This window comes from Ceratotherium simum, chromosome 8 (genome assembly GCF_057802395.1).
Source record: "Ceratotherium simum simum isolate JZ-2026a chromosome 8, ASM5780239v1, whole genome shotgun sequence".
NCBI lineage: Eukaryota > Metazoa > Chordata > Mammalia > Perissodactyla > Rhinocerotidae > Ceratotherium > Ceratotherium simum.
Genome location: NC_141907.1, coordinates 78600830 through 78619018, shown reverse-complemented (window position 1 = coordinate 78619018; position 18189 = coordinate 78600830). Strand labels below are relative to the sequence as shown.

The 18189-nt window shown below is 37.8% G+C and overlaps 1 protein-coding gene across 8 annotated transcripts in view; it reads right to left on the bottom strand.

Moving 5' to 3' along the window:
* Nucleotides 1–18189, bottom strand: part of BMPR1B (bone morphogenetic protein receptor type 1B) — a 382986-nt gene that overhangs the window by 48145 nt on the left and 316652 nt on the right. For all 8 annotated transcript variants that reach the window (XR_015552959.1, XM_087434611.1, XM_087434610.1 and 5 more), the window contains one exon: nucleotides 2801–2960. Coding sequence is in view for 7 of the 8 variants with exons in the window: in XM_087434611.1 (XP_087290737.1) it covers nucleotides 2801–2960 (160 nt within the window). In the remaining variant the exon portion in view is untranslated. The remainder of the gene's footprint in view (nucleotides 1–2800; nucleotides 2961–18189) is intronic.

Here is an 18189-nt window from a genome sequence, read left to right as displayed (position 1 = left end):
AAACTGTAGTTATCAAGGTCAATAAATCTGATTGCTGCGTTTCAGTTCTTATCCTACTTGACCTCTAACAAGATCCAACACAGTTGACCTTACTTCCCTCCTCTATAAACTTGGCTTCAGTGACACCATACTCACTGCTTTACTGCTAATTCTGAGTCTCCTGGGGGGAGCCTCCTTCATTCAAGCATTAAACATCTCAAGGCTCAGTCCTTCCCTAGTAGACTGGATTATTCTTTTAGCGTTCTCAATACCCCACCCAAGTCACGGCTTCCCCTTGACTTTGAGCTTGACTATGTCCCTTGATTTGGTAAATGGAATGTTAGGGGACACGATACAAGCAGAAGCTTTAAGAAGTTGTTCCCTTACCCTCATGTGAGAAAGAATATGTCCTGAGTAGCTGCTGGTACAAGAAGAATGCAGAAATGTGTGGAGCAGGCCTGAACTCAAGCAGCAGCCTGAAGCCAAGCCCACCCAATCCAGAAGAGCCCAGCACAGCTGCGGCCCACTTGTAGACCCATGAAGGAAAAAATAAATGTCTTTAGTTGTAAGTCATTGTGATTTTGAGGTTGTTTGTTTCAAAACAAAAACCGACTAATAGGTTCTACTCACTCTCTACTCTCTCCTCAACATCTTATCTGAGCTCCAAATCTATATCCTACTCCCTACTCCCTGATATCTCCACTTGGATGTGTCAAAAACCTCAAACTTAGCATGTCAGATTGGAGCATGATTATTTTCCTCTGTCCACTTTCATTAAAAGGCTACAATAAGCACCTAAATGTACATCCAGAAACTTGTGGAGCCCCTCTTGTCCCCCTCCCATATCCAATTCATCAACATAAAACTTTTCTTCTAAATATTTCTCCAACACATCCAACTCTCTCCTGCACCAATACTGCCCTAGCTTAAGATCATTTTCTCTCACATGAACTGTTCTTCCTGAATCCACTTTTCAATTTCTCTCACGTAACTGTTGTTCTTCTTGAATTCACCTTTGTCTCTGTCTAATACATTCAATACTCTGCAGCAAAGAAAATTTTTCAAAAAAGCAAATCAAATTACATCAATCTCACTGCTACTTCTGCTTGAACGTTCCCTTCAGTGGCTTCCCAATACTCTCAGGAATAAGACCAGCACTCTTAATACAGCCTACTAGGCCAGCGGTCATTTTTCCCCCGTCTCTAGGCTCAACTCCTTCCACATCTCCTTCCACTCCCTGCATTCTAGGAAAACCAGTCTTCTTGGAACAAGCACGCTTCTCCTTCCCACCACAGAGAATCTGCCTTGCAGTTAACCCTGCCTGAATACTTTCTCCCAAATCAACTTAGGACACTTCAGTGGCCTATAAGGAAAACAGGACAAAATATTTGAAATTGGGATAATTTTGGAAAGCCTGAACATAAGATCATGAGACCTATAGCTCCAATGACACAGACAGACTTATTCTTAATTACTACAGACTCCGACAAAATAGTAAAATATCTCCTTAATATTCTTCCTCCTGCTAATTTTCCTTTCTTCAGAAAACTGTAATTTTCCTGATACTTTTTCTGTTTACTACAAAGAGGTAGTGTTTTCCAGGAAATGCTATCTGAGCTTTGGAGTTTTTTCACCTTGGCACAAGGCTCAGTGATCCCAACTTTGTTCTATCATACAAGAGCCAAATTACTAGACCTCTCTGGGTCCTGAATTCCTTATATGTAATGGTAAGAAATAAGCATTCCCTACCATGCTAAGTTGTTTCGCTGAATAAATGACATATATATTTATGAATATATCCAACTTTCCTCTCTGTGTCATTCAGTTAATATATACTCCTTGAGCTATATATTTCAGGATACACTGGCAAGCTTACATTAGATCACACTTCATAGGAAACTTAAAAAAAAAAAGGTCTCAGGAAGAAAAAAAAGCATTCAACTCAGCTTCACGCTCCTTCCGGGGTAATGAGGCCCCAAATGGTTGCCCAGGTATCCTGCCTGGACTTCAAACCTAGCAGCCCATCTCCCTCTTGGGTCCATTACTCTTCTTGAGGGAGACTGTACTTCTCTGACATTTTAATTCCTAAGATCTACGCTTGTCTGGTTAACTCAGCCACTTCTCCCTCAGCACACTCGGACCTCCTTAGGCTATGCCTCTTTACCCACTTGTCCTCACCCTGGGGAGTAAATGCAACTATAGTGACCAGCAAAACGGATGTGGCTGCAAAAAGATGTGTAAGGAAGAAAGAAGCGAATAGTCCAGTTTCAAATGTTAGAAAGTATTTATACAAACATGATTATCTACTAAGGAGTTGATTCTCTTGCACTTGGACAACATCTTTCCCAAAGTCTTGTGGACTCATACAACCTCCAACACTATACTGCTTCCCAGAGTCAGTTTATGAATATTCCTAACAGCTTAGGTGGTCTTTCCAAAATACTAACACCATCAGCATGATGAATGGTTAAAACAAACAAAAAACCCCACACATTTGACCCCCCCTACTGTTAAATTTATTTTGGGGAAGAGGTCTTTTGAAAGAAAATAGTTGGTTTTTGCTCCTTGACAAGAAGCCTGGGACTGTGCCGTACGGTTATGTGGATGTGCGATGTTTGGAGGAAGGAAAAGGAATCTCAGAATACCATTTCAGGGCAAAATGCAGTTCAGTATTTCTCTAAACACAGGCACAGCTCTGGGAGTTAATGGGATTAGGCACTATTCCCCAAAACGTGTTCTTAGAAACACTGTCCTATAATTCTATAGTCGAAAAAGTATGACTTTCTGTTAAAACTAGATTTAAACAATTTATATGACCAACCTGCAAATATTGTTGACGGAGTCTTCTGGACAATGGTGGTGGCATTTACAACGCAAGATCTTTGGACGAGGGGTGGGGGCTGTACTCTCACCATCCTCTTTCTTGGTGCCCACATTTAATTTTCCTGAACTTCGCAAAAGCATGTTATCAAGGAAGTTTGCTGAAAAGAAGAAAAAGGAAGAGATTAAGTATTTGTGGGATAGCCCAGCCAAAGTCTTCTGTCCAAAGAATAACGAGATTAAACAAAATATTAGGTATTCATGATACTTAAAGATTTAAACGGAAAACAGGTATTTTGGTACTGTTGATACTAAAAATTAAACTTTCTATATAATATGTCTCATACAGAATATAGAAATTCTCACAATCCTTTCAGGATAGTATTTTATACATTAAATTATAATAGTTGTATTTGGTTGAAAGCAAGGAGCTCAATGAGACACTATTATATAGATTATCTTTACTCTGTATGGTAATACTGAGGGTAAATATTATCATTCTCACTTTCAGATGAGAAAATTAAGACTTGAAGCGTAAGTGAGCTGTATACAGCTAATAAATCATGAAGCCAGCATTTAAACCCAGAGTGTTTGGGCCCTAAAACTGTCTTTCTACCAGTCTCTTTACCTTAGGGCTCTCTTTACTTCTGGTATATCATATATATTTTAAAGAAATTATTAGAAATATTTAATCTACAAAATTGGCAAGGAAGATGAAGATGAAAACTTGGTTATCATTAAAATATATTTCAAAAGATACATCTTCCCCATCAGCTTTTACATGCAGAAGTGCCTACCTATTACAGTAGCAATGGTTCTACATCTTCCATGGAAGACACAATAGTAGCTGTGATCTCTAGAGACAGATTTTCTGGGTTCAAAATTAGGTTTTATTATTTACCTGTTAGTTGACCTTGGATAACTTTAAAATAATCTCATTGTGCCTCATTTTCTTATCATTAAAATGGAGATAATCATAAGCACCTACCTCACATCAAGAGCTTAGCGTGTGTATGTTACATAGTAACACTTGATAAATGTTAGCTAATATTATTGGAAGAATCTAATTTTTTACCTTTTAAATAGTAAAACAATGTTTCATTAACACAGGGTGACATATCCTGAGATAGTTTTTGTATTTTCCTTCTTTACCACCACTTCTGGAAAGTAATTACTGAGAAGGGGGCATGCATTAATTGTAACCTATTATGTGTCAGGCACATGGTAAGAGCTCTCATACATGCTATGTCACTGCATAAACTGTCACTCTGAGCAACGTTTAAAATCTCTCTCAAACACATCCAGCTTGCCTATAATTAAATCAAATTTCAACAAAAATATTATCTAAAAGATGTTGGGTTAAAAATTGAAATTCTAGGGCCGGCCCCGTGGCTTAGCGGTTAAGTGCGCGCGCTCTGATGCTGGCGGCGCGGGTTCGGATCCCGGGAGCGCCCCGAGGCACCACTTCTCCGTCCAACGCGAGGCCGAGTCCCACGTACAGCAACTAGAAGGATGTGAACCTGTGACGTACAGCTATCTACTGGGGCTTTGGGGGGAAGAACTGAATAAATAAAATCTTTAAAAAAAAAAAAAAAAAAAATTGAAATTCTAGGTAAAAAGTGCAATATACACAATAGATGTATACAGTGTGCATGTTATTTTTTTAAACTACAAATTAATGTGCCTAGCTATTGGTTACATCAGAGAATGAGAAGTTCAGAAAAAAAAGATCTGTGATGATTTTTCCTGACTTTCTGTATGTTAACCTAATTAGTTGAATTCTTAGTAATAACTGAAGGAAAAAGCAATAAAATATGTTAAAACAGTTTTTCAGAATTTTCTGCTAATCATTAATTCTAATATTTCATTAGATTTTTCAAATTTATGTAAGATATGCACCTAACTTTCTGAAACAGTCATGTATTTTGGTCTAGAGAACACATGTCAACTGTAATGTGCATATGAGGAGTTTGTTATATGCAGAATACCAGGCCACCCACAGTGATTCTGATTCCATAGGTCTCAGGGGAGCCAGAGAAAGTTGCATATTCAACAAGATCCCATGTGAATCTGAGTCAGGTTATGTGCAGACTTCACTTTGAAAAAGCTGGGACTAGATTAAGCAAATAATATTTATTTAATCCAACCATGTAATTAATCCCAATAAGTATATATTATCTCTGTACGATAGAATGCTCATCCTTAAATTCCAAAATAAAGCGAAGTGAAACATAGTTCATGTTAGTATCTTGTATTTAAAGCCTTTTGTTACACGTCTGCCTGCAAAAATGCTGCAGGTGCAGCGGGTGTAGGTAGGTCTACACAGCATCCTGCCATGCTGGTTTCCTTCTTTTTAAATCTGGTTCTCCATCGTACTAACTTCATGACCTGAGTTACCTCAAAGTAACTCAAAGTGAGGAAAATAAGATATTTAAAACTTAATTACATCCTGCTTCCTTCCATACCAGACCCCTTTCTCTTTGAAGTTTTAAAACAAAATAATAAAAATTCATTTACTATGTATATGTCGTCTACTTGGCAAATACGTATTGGGTGCCTACCCTGTTCTGGGCACAGCCTGGGTAAGTAGGATGAACTAAACATACACAGAATTTACCATCTGGTGGGAAAAGTTGTTAAATGGAATGTTTACACTGAATGGTCTACGTTAGAAAAGGAATTGTCCTCATGCTGTTGGAAATAAGATGCCATTTTGTAATAAATATTTTAAGAAATAATTCATGATTTTCCCACATTTTAAATTTATTTAAAGAATGATATAAAATTTAGTTAGAAGTAGGTTCTTTGCAATATTGCTTATAACAACCCATGTTTATAATAATACGGGATAAGTTGATATCTAAAAAGAGATTCCTATGCAGGCATTAAAATGTTGATGTGAAAGTATATTTACCGACAAGAAAGAATGTTAAAATATAATTTTTGTTGAAAAGAGTAGATTACAGGGTATTTTAATCATGAAATCTCACTAAAATAATAGGAAAAGGGGCTAAAAAAATGAACCTACAATATAAAAGAGATCAAGAACAGACACTAGTGATGAAAACCTGGTAAGCAGAAGGACAAGCAGTAACTGATTCAGCATAGCCAAGAATGCTGATTCCTAAGCCAAAGGTGGGGAGAAGCCAAGATGCTAACAACTTTACCATTTGACCCCCAAAATACTCCAGAGTGGTACCACAAGGTACTTCTAGAAGGGAAGGGAGTATTGAAAACAGAAGGAGACTTAAAATCTATTGTAGAAGTAGTTAGAGCTTCAGCTGCCCTATTCCATTCCCTACAGGCTGGTAACATTTCTCCCCAACCCCTGCAGAAGACTGGAAGAGTAAATCTAATACACATGTCACTGGGATGCCTTCTTTATTTTCCTTTTTTACCGTCAAGGTGAAGGACTGTCAGAAAGCAAGCACAGAGGAGGGCAGGGGTACCACTTTACTGCAAACCTTCAGTGAAGTGAAGTAACTGATGGTTACGGCAAACCATTCAGTCAACACTGGATGTTGATTCCTCCTGTCCTCTCCTACGTGGCTTCCAGAACTCAATGCAGCCTGGCTTATGCCTTACTTACTCAGGAATCTGACCAGCTCAAGAACAAATAAAATACCTCAAGATAGGGATACCAGAAACTTCTCAGTGAAACAGCCCTGCAATATTATCCTATAGTGAGGCTCACCAGTGAAAAGATCTACCCATACGTACAGAGCTTCCATCAGCTTTTATAGTGCTCCATTCTCTTATACATAAACCACTAATTCAGGGTCACAAGATATATAAAGAAATCCTCAAACATCAAAGACTGATAACAAAACAAATACAGAGAGAAAAGTCACTTGGAAGAAATATAGTGTGGAAGGAAATAAAAAACAAAAAACCTATTATTAATACTATCAACTCTATAAAAAAATACACTACATCAATGAAACAGGAACATGTTGCTACAAAAAAGGGAATAAAAAATAAGGAACTCTAAAAGTATTATGACACAAATAAAAATCTTAGGAGGTGAGTTGAGATAAAAATTAGAAAATCTCCCATAATGTAGGGCAAAACACAGAAACAGAAAAGTTAAGTAAATTAGAGCATCAATCCAGGAAATTCAACATCTGAATAATAGTATTTCTAGAATGAGAGAAAACCACCAAATAATTAAATCATGCAAGATCCTCATACCTGAAAATCTTAATTTTCTAGTTTGAAATGACCCATAGAGTACACAAACAGACCCACACCAAGGTATGTTGGTATGTTGTACAATTTTATAACACTGGAGACAAAGGGAGATCCTAAATTTATTTGTGTATGTATATATATATACACACACACATACATTTGTATATATACATATAGATATACATCTATACACACACACATCCATACATATATATAAAGATAAAAGAGACTAAAAATAAGTATGGTATTGAACTTCCTACAGCAACAGTGGAAAGCAGAATGAAATAGAGTGACGTCTTCAAAGGAAAAGTATTTCAAATAAAGAAATCAATAACTGGGAAAATGGTAAATCAAATATGAGGGTCAGAAAAAAGCATGTTAAGATTTTCAAGGTCTCAAAAATTTACCTCTCAGTGTTAGGGATGTCAGCAACATGGCAGAGTGAGCTGTTCCCTGTTTCTTCCCCTTTGAACTACAACTAAAAGGATACTTATTGATCAGCAGAGGACACCCACACAGCACATCAGGACGCCTGAGAGACCCGAGCAGCTGTATATCTGAAGGTGGATGGACTACCCCCTGAGGAGGTAGTGGAGATAGATGAGGCCCCTCTGAAGCCCAGGCAGCCCAGCGCACGCGTAGCTGGAGCAACCAGCTGGAGCAACCATAGCACCGCTGCAGTCCCAAGGGTGGAAGCGTGCCTCAGCGCGACTGTGGAAACAGGTGATGGCAGCCCTGAGCCCCCGTGTGATGGCTTCCCAGGTTAGTGGGAGAGCCCACAGGTCCACGTGGCCCACAGAGAGCAGCACAGGCTTGGACCCAGTGGGGATGCCCCGCACACCAAGCACAAAGGCTGGTATGACCCAGGAGCAGAGGGTGACTGAGCTGCCACTCGGGCAAACAAGCTCCCAGCTGCTGTGAATGCCCACAGCCCTGCTGCAGCCCCGAAGAGGGGAAGTGAGTCTCAGTGGGACTGTGGGAGCAGGCAGCAGCAGCCCTGAGTCCCCTGCGTGACTACTTTGCCACTCCGTGGGAGACTCTGCAGGGCCACTGTGATCCCAAGAAGTGACCCAGGCTGAGACAGTCACAGCTGACAGGTATTGCGGCAGCGGGCTCAGATTACACAGCTCCTGCCACCTGCCCCCCACCAAGTGTCAGCAGGTGGAACCTGAGTCCAGAAACTATCACTATGCACCGGCACAAATACACTCCATCAAATGGTATAAAGAAATATATTAATACTCAAGACCAGAAGGAAAAAGACAAACACCCAGAAACCAATACTGAAGGCACGGAAATCTACAATATAAACAACAAAGAATTCAAGACAGGGCCGGCTCCGTGGCTTAGCGGTTAAGTGTGCGCGCTCTGATGCTGGCGGCCCGGGTTCGGATCCCGGGAGCGCCCCGAGGCACCACTTCTCCGTCCAACGTGAGGCCGAGTCCCACGTACAGCAACTAGAAGGATGTGAACCTATGACATACAACTATCTACTGGGGCTTTGGGGGGAAAAAACTGAATAAATAAAATCTTTAAAAAAAAAAAAAAAAAAAAAAAAAAAAGAATTCAAGACAGCCATCATCAGAAAACTCAATGAGCTACAAGAGAATTCTGAAAGACAGTTCAATGAAATCAGGAACCAAATTACTGAACAGAGGGAATTCTTCACAAAAGACATCAAAACTATAAAGAAAAACCAAACAGAATTGTTAGAGATGAAAAACACAATGGATGAGATAAATAAAAATTTGAAAGCCTTAAACAACAGAGCTGACAATATGGAGGACAGAATTAGCTATCTAGAGGACAGGAACACAGAACTGCTTCAGACAGAGGAAGAGAGAACTTAGACTAAAAATAGATGAAGAAATTCGCTGAGAAATATCCTACTCAATTAGAAAATGCAACATAAGGATTATAGGTATTCCACAGGGAGAAGAAAGCAAAAAAGGAGCAGAGAATTTGTTCAAAGAAATAATAACTGAGAACTTCCCAAACCTGGAGAAGCAGCTGGAATTACATGTAAAAGAAGCCAACAGAACTCCTAATTATAGCAATGTAAAAAGACCTTCTCCAAGGCATATATTAGCAAAGCTGGCAAAAGTCAATGACAAAGAAAAAATATTAAAGGCAGCAAGGCAGAAGAGAATAACCTACAAAGGAAGCCCTATCAGGCTTTCCGCAGAAACCTTACAGGCTAGGAGAGAGTGAAATGATATATTCAAAATTCTGGAAGACAAAAACTTTCAGCTAAGAATACTATATCCTGCAAAAATATCCTTCAGATATGATGGAGAAATAAAAACTTTCCCAGATAAACAAAAGCCGTAGGAGTTCATTGCCACAAGAGCCCCCCTACAAAATTTGATCAAGAAGGCCCCCATATCTGAAAATAAAAGAAAGGGTTTACAAAGCTTTGAGCAAGGGGATAAACAGGCAGACAAAATCAGAAAATTTCCACTCTCTATCAGAACAGATTGTTAAACAATTAATTATAACTCTAAAGATAAAGGGAGGGAAAACATCAAAAACAAATATGATCACTTCATTTTAACCACAAATTCACAACACATAATGGAATAAGTTGTGACAACAACTTAGAAGGGGAAGAGGAATGGGATGAAACCTGCTTAGACTAACGGACCAGGAGGCTATCAAGAAATGGACTATCTCATCTACGAGATCTTTTATACAAACCACTTGGTAACCACTAAACAAAAAATCAGAACAAAGACACAAATGATAAATAAAGAGAAAACCATCATAGAGAGCCACCAAACTGAAGGAGCAGTCCAAAATACACAGGATGAGAAGCAAGGGAAATATATAACAACTGAAAAACAGGCAATAACATGGCAGCGTTAAGCCCTCATATATCAATAATTACTCTAAATGTAAACAGATTGAATTTCCCAATCAAAAGACACAGAGTGGCAGGATTGATTAAAAGACAAGACCCCACAATTTGCTGCCTCCAGGAAACACATCTCAGCTCTAAAGACAAACACCAGCTTAGAGTGAAGGGATGGAAGATGATAATCCAAGCTAATGGCAAACAAAAGAACGCAAGTGTTGCCATACTTATATCAGACAAAGTAGACTTCAAGATAAAAAAGGTAATGAGAGACAAAGAGGGACAATATATAATGATAAAAGGGACACTCCATCAAGAAGACATATTGTTTATAAATATATATGCACCCAACACAGGAGCACGAAAGTACATAAAGCAACTATTAACAAACCTAAGAGGAGATATCAGCAACAACACAACAATAGTAGGGGACCTTAACACCCCACTTACATCAATGGATAGGTCATGCAGACAGAAAGTCAATAAGGAAATAGTGGACTTAAATAAAAATCTAGACCAGGTAGACTTAATAGATATGGAGAGAGCACACCATCCAAAAACAGCAGATTACACATTCTTCTCAAGTGCACATGGAACATTCTCAAGGATAGACAACATGTTGGGAAACAAGGCAATCCTCTATAAATTGAAGAAGACTGAAATCATAACAAGCATCTTTTCCAATCATAATGCCATGAAACTAGAAATCCACTACAAGAAAAAAGCTGGGAAAGTGACAAAGATGTGGAGACTAAACAACATGCTACTGAACAATCAATGGATCATCAAAGAAATTAAAAGAGAAATCAAAAAGTATCTGGTGACAAATGAAAATGAAAATATACCATACCAACTCATATGGGATGCAGCAAATGCGGTCCTGAGAGGGAAATTCATAGCAATACAGGCCCAGCTTAACAAATAAGAAAAATCCCAAATAAGCAATCTTAAACTACACCTAACAGAATTAGAAAAAGAACAAATAAAGCCCAAAGTCAGCAGAAGGTGGGAAATAATAAAAATTAGAGCAGAAATCAATGAAATTGAAACAAAAAAACAGCAGAAAGGATCAATGAAACAAAAAGCTGGTTCTTTGAGAAGATAAACAAAACTGACAAACCCTTCGCTAGACTCACCAAGAAAAAGAGAGAGAAGGGGCCAGCCTGGTGGTACAAGCAGTTAAGTGCACACAGTCCAGTTCGGCGGCACGGGGTTCGCAGGTTCAGATTTCAGGCACGCACTGACATACCACTTGTCAAAGCCATGATGTGGCGGTGTCCCATACAAAGTGGAGGAAGATAGGCACGGGTATTAGCTCAGGACCAACCTTCCTCAGCAAAAAAAGAGTAGGATTGGCATCGGATGTTAGCTCAGGGCTGATCTTCCTCACACAAAAAAATAAAAGAGAGAGAAGGCTCAAAGAAATAAAATTAGAAATGAAAGAGGAGAAATCATAACAGATACCACAGAAATACAAAGGATTATAAGAGAATACTATGAAAAACTATATGCCAACAAACTGGACAATCTAGAAGAAATGGATAAGTTCTTAGACTCATACAACCTCCCAAAACAGAATCAAGAAGAAATAGAGAATCTGAATAGACTAATCAAAAGTACAGAGATTGAAACAGAAATCAAAAACCTCCCAAAAAACAAAAGTCCAGGACCAGATGGCTTCTCTGGAGAATTCTACCAAACATTCAAAGAAGATTTAAAACCTATCCTTCTCAAACCATTCCAAAAAATAGAGGAAGATGGAACACTTCCTAACACATTCTGCAAGGCCAACATCACCCTGATACCAAAGCCAGACAAGGACAATACAAAGAAGGAAAATTACAGGCTAATATTGCTGATGAATACAGATGCAAAAGTCCTCAACAAAATATTGGAAAACTGAATACAGCAATACATTAGAAAGATCATACACCATGATCTAGTGGGATTTATACCAGGGACACAAGGATGGTTCAACATCTGCAAATCAATCAATGTGATACACCACATTAACAAAATGAGGAATAAAAACCACATGATCACCTCAATAGATGCAGAAAAAGCATGTGACAAGACCCAATACCCATTGATGATAAAAACTTTCAACAAAATGGGTATAGACGTAAAGTATCTCAACATAATAAAGCCCATACATGACAAACCCACATCAACATCATACTCAATGGGGAAAAACTGAAAGCCATTCCTCTGAGAAGAAGACACGAGTGCCCACTCTCGCCACTCTTCCTCAACATAGCACTGGAGGTTCTGGCCAGAGCAATTAGGCAAGAAAAAGGAATCCAAATAGGCAATGAAGAAGTGAAACTCTCGCTGTTTGTAGACGACATGATTTTATATATAGAAAACCCTAAAGAATCCATCGGAAAACTATCAGAAATAATCAACAACTACAGCAAAGTTGCAGGGTACAAAATCAAGTTACAAAAATCAGTTGCATTTCTATACTCTAATAACAAACTAACAGAAAGAGAACTCAAGAGGGGCCGGCCCGGTGGCGCAAGCGGTTGGGTGCGCACGCTCCGCTGCAGCGGCCCGGGGTTCGCTGGTTCGGATCCCGGGCGCGCACCGACGCACTGCTTTGGCAGGCCATGCTGTGGCGGCGTCCCATATAAAGTGGAGGAGGATGGGCACAGATGTTAGCCCAGGGCCGTCTTCCTCGGCAAAAAAAGAGGAGGATTGGTGGATGTTAGCACAGGGCTGATCTCCTCACAAAAAAAAAAAAAAAAAAAAAGAAAGAGAACTCAAGAATACAATCCCATTTACAATCACAACAAAAAGAATAAAATAACTAGGAATAAATTTAACCAAGGAGGTGAAAGACCTATACAGTGACAACTATAAGACATTATTGAACGAAATCGATGATGACATAAAGAAATGGAAAGATATTCTACGCACATGGATTGGAAGAATAAACATAGTTAAAATGTCCATACTACCTAAAGCAATCTACACATTCAATGCAATCCCAATCAGAATCTCAATGATATTCTTCACAGAAACAGAACAAAGAATCCTAAAATTCACAAGGGGCAACAAAAGACCCTGAATAGCTAAAGCAATCCTGAAAAAAAAGAACAAAGCTGAAGGCATCACAATCCCTGACTTCAAAATATACTACAAAGCTATAATAACCAAAATAGCATGGTACTGGTCCAAAAACAGACATACAGATCAATGGAACAGAATTGAAAGTGCAGAAATAAAACCACACATCTATGGACAGCTAATCTTTGACTAAAGAGCTAAGAACACAGGATGGAGAAAGGAAAGTCTCTTCAATAAATGGTGCTGGGAAAACTGGACAGTCACATGCAAAAGAATGAAAGTAGACCATTATCGTTCGCTATACACAAAAATTAACTCAAAATAGATCAAAGACTTGAAGGTAAGACCTGAAACTATAAAACTCCTAGAAGAAAATATCAGCAGAACACTCTTTGACATTGGTCTTAGAGGGATCTTTTCAAATTCCACGTCTACTCAGATAAGGGAAACAAAATAAAAATAAACAAGTGGGACTTCATCAGACTAAAGAGCTTCTGCAGACAAAGGAAACCAGGATCAAAATTAAAAGACAACCCACCAGCTAGGAGAAAATATTTGCAAACCATATATCCGACAAGGGGTTAATCTCCATAATATACAAAGAACTCACACATCTGAACAACAAAAAAACAAATAACCTGATCAAAAAATGAGCAGAGAATATGAACAGATATTTTTCCAAGGAAGATACACAGATGGCCAATAAGCCCATGAAAAGATGTTCAACATCACTAATCATCAGGGAAATGCAAATCAAAACTACACTAACGTATCACCTTACACCCGTTAGAATGGCTATAAGCACCAAGACAAAAAACAACAAATGTTGGAGAGGAGGTGGAGAAAAGGGAACCCTCATTCACAGCTGGTGGGAATGCAAACTGGTATAGCCTCTATGGAAAACAGTATGGAGAGTCCTCAAAAAATTAAAAATAGAAATACCTTATGATCCAGCTACCCCACTTCTGGGTATTTATCCAAAGAACATGAAATCAACAATCTAAAGAGGCTTGTGCACCCCTATGTTCATTGCAGCATTATTCACTATAGCCAAGACGTGGAAGCAACCCAAGTGTCCTTCGACTGATGATTGGATCAAGAAGATGTGGTATATATATCCAATGGAATACTACTCAGCCGTAAAAAAAAAAGATAAAATCATTCCATTTGAAACACCATGAATGGACCTGGAGGGTATTATGGTAAGTGAAATAAACCAGACAGAGAAAGACAAACACTGTATGACCTCTCTCATATGTGGAATATAAACTAACACACGGACACAGAGAACAGTTTGGTGGTTACCAGAGGGAAGGGAGTTGGGGGGTGGGCACAAAGGGTGAAGGGGCCTATTTCTATGGTGACTGACAAATAATAATGTACAACTGGAATCTCACAATGTTATAAACTATTGTGACATTGATAAAAAAAAATTTACCTCTCAGGCACCTGTCTTAGAAAGTTGTTGGAGGAGACACTCCACCCAAATGATGGTGTAAACAAGAAAAGAGAAGAACTGCGTTCCTGCTAATGGGAGATCCAACCCAAGAGAAAGGTGAAGCACACTCTCAAGATAATGGTAAAGGTGAATAATAAGATAAGAACTCTGCATTGAACCTAAGGAACAACCAGGCCTGACTGAAGGCAGATCAAAAGACTCTGGGAGAAGGATCTTCAACAAGTTGTAAAGTAACAGAATAACTCAAGTATTTGAAATTTAAACTCAGGGTTCAGAAGCGAATTTGTGGGCCGGCCCCGTGGCTTGGTGGTTAAGTGCGTGTGCTCCGCTGCTGGCGGCCCGGGTTCAGATCCCGGGCGCGCACCGACACGCTGCTTCTCTGGCCATGCTGGGGCCGCGTCCCACATACAGCAGCTAGAAGGATGTGCAACTACGACATACAACTATCTACTGGGGCTTTGGGGGAAAAGAAATAAATAAATAAAATTATACAAAAAAAAAAAAAAGAAGTGAATTTGTGATGGGTACCTAGGAAACAAACATTTTAACTCCTTACATACATAGGATAGGCAACAGAAATTTGTGTGTATGTAGCAGGTGTGAGGGTAGCAAAAGCTCTGATAGTGGAAAGTCAGAGGAAATGCCTAAAATTGAATAGTTTAGAGGTAGCAGTACAATTATTTGTTTAGAGATATGGAGGAAAATATCAAAAGAACCAATGTAAAAAGGCATAGGTATAGTCAATAGTGGAGAGGGAGAAGTTGGGAGGATGCTTTTTAAAAAAAGAAAAAAAAGCCTCTTTAAACTATGCTAAAAGGAAAAATAGCAGGTTTTGAAATAATATATCTCATATGACAAGCCCAATGTAGCCTGCATATGTGTGTGATAACATATAGGAGGAGTCATATCTACATGGATACCGATGAAATATATGAAGATCCTACTTCCTGTGGAAAATTTAATTCTCTCTAGGAATACTGAATTTTGCATCATAAAACTTTCATATCTTGCATCATGAAATTTTTCATAGTTTGCATTCAAAAGGGCCATAATTCCTGTTTCTACATCAGCATGGATCTATGAAGTAGCAAGAGATAATAGCTGGACTATTTAAATGCATTTGCAAATTGCTTCTCAGTTCAAAATAGGGAAGTAATCAGTCTTGTATCCTGATGTGGAATGAAGAACATCAGAGAACAAAGAAGAACCAGGAAATCAAAAAAGAAAATCCTGCAAAGAAGGAGGAACTTCCCTAGTCAATCTTAATTATGGGATTCACCATGGGACCAACGAACATTGGCGTGGTAGTAACACTAACTCCACTTATGGTTTACAATATTTTATGGGTTTGCATGCATGTGTGCTTCAATCTGTAATACATACACATAACCCATTCTACATAACTCATTCTATATTGCAAGTTATCAACAATCTATTTTATGGTATTTTGTAGAACATTCTAAGTTAACTACCTCAGTTATTATTAAGGAAAAATACCTAAGTCTGGCAGCTCCAAGGAACCTTTAGAGTCAAATCCTGGCTCTCCAACACTGGACAAATCAGGTAAGAACCAGCCTTTCTACAAAGATTGTGAAGATGAAATATTGCTGCATTATCTTTCTAAAACTACTTAACACTTTAACATGCAGTCAGAATATATGCTATTTTACCAGAAACACATTCACAAGACCAAGAAGAAAAGTATTTCTAGCTCCTAATAGAGACACTATTTCTGTAAACTGAGTTAACAGCTAACATCCTGAACGAGCATGCAAGGTTGTCTTCAGACAACGTAACCTGAGCAAGTAAAAGTTTACTTTCGTTAACAGTTTTTATCATCAATGGAAGTTAAATTTTGTCAAATGCTTTTTCTGCATGTATTGAGATGATATTATTTTTATCTTTCATTTTGTTAATGTGGTATATCAGACTGATTTATTTGTGAATGTCCTTGCATCCCCAGAATAAATCCCACTTGATCATGGTGTATGATCCTTTCAATGTTTTGTTGAATTCAGTTTGCTCATATTTTGCTGAGGATTTTTGCATCTATGTTCATCAGGAATGTTGGCCTGTAATTTTCTTTCCGTCGTGTCCTTGTCTGGTTTTGGTAACAGGGTACTGCTGGCCTCATAAAATGAGTTTGAAAGTGTTCCTTCCTTTTTTATTTTTTGGAAGAGTTTGAAAAGGATTGGCATTAATTCTTCTTTGAATGTTTGGTAGAAATCACCAGTGAGGCTGTCTAGTCCTGGACTTTTGTTTGTTGGGAAATTTTTAATTACTAATTCAATCTTTTTAAGATCTTCTTAATACCTAGTCCATATTTGAGAAAAGGGACAATGAGAAACTGGACTGTTTTACCTACTGTTATAATTAAGAAAAAGTATTTATAAAAGGATCACTTTCATATAAATTCATACTGAATTTGTGCAAAATCCAGTCAGTCTCACAGACACAAGCCAGGAATTTTGGATCAAAAACAAGACAGAACACATCAGCTAAGGCATAAAAAATGCAATTACATGCACATACAAAAAAATAATCATTTTATAGAAACACAAATTTAGTCAGGTAATAATAATGCTAAAATAAGAGCTAGAAGGAAATATCATATGTATTTATGATAAATGTGAACATCCAGACAACCAATGGAGTAGCAATAATGAAGATATATCCCAAATATCAGGTATCTGATTAAGACATTTATCAAAAGACAGTTATCAAAATGTATTTTTCACATTTTATTATATTTTTAGTATCCCTCCATTTGAAACAAGGGAAAGGCAGACTTTAAGAGATAATAAAATTTGATTTAGCTAATTCAAATAATGTAAGATCTTTATTCATTAGATACCTATTTTACTTGATTTTCTGTTAAATTTTATATAAAAAAAGATAATCACTGAAAACAACTGGAAGATGACTAACCTTTAGAGAAACTAAGTATAATTTAGTACCATGTACTTACTAAATCAACAACTTAAATCTTTAAAACATTTTTTTATACCAAGGAAAGCTAACTAGTGAACGGTTTCCACTTAAATAGAACAGAATTTAACAAAATTGATTATTTCTTCCCAATAGCTTTCCAGGCAATTATGGCTTCTTTTATACTTAGTAAGAGAATTATGAATAAACCTGACAGAAAAATGTAAGAGAAAAAAACTGAGAAAGGACAGACTATCTAGAAATTTCTTAGGAATAACTACTACACTAACTGAATCACTCTTTAAGAACTCATTCCATTTTTCAGTTTCTTTCTTCCCTCCTACCCTCTCCCACCCACTGTCTCTTCATCTCTCCCTCTAAAACCAATCTTTGGCTTAATAGTGAGAATCCAGACATTTCATATACTGACTGGTTAGCTTAGCTAGTTACATTATAGTTAACCCAGGTAGTTAACTATCCAAATTACCAAGAGAATAAAAAGTAGGGCATGTAGAAATCAATTTAAAATTGGTTCTCATTTTTTCAGAGGACCACTAGATTTTTAGGGAGCAAACGAACCACAAGGTCACTTCCAGACATGTGTACATGTGTATGTGTGTGTTCTTAACAAATCACAACTAAATTATATTCCTAATGATTTTCATATATGAGATTTACAGATTTTCATGCAAATTAATCAAACTTCATGAAATAACCTAATGATCAGCATACAATAGTGTGATTTCCATTCTTTCTTGAATATATTTCCTTGGATATATGTTACAGTTACATATGCTATTTTGTATATTTGTATATAGTTATATACAAGTTTTCTATGGCATCTCTTCTTATGTAAGTTAAGAAATAAGGCAGAGTTATAAAGAGTTTC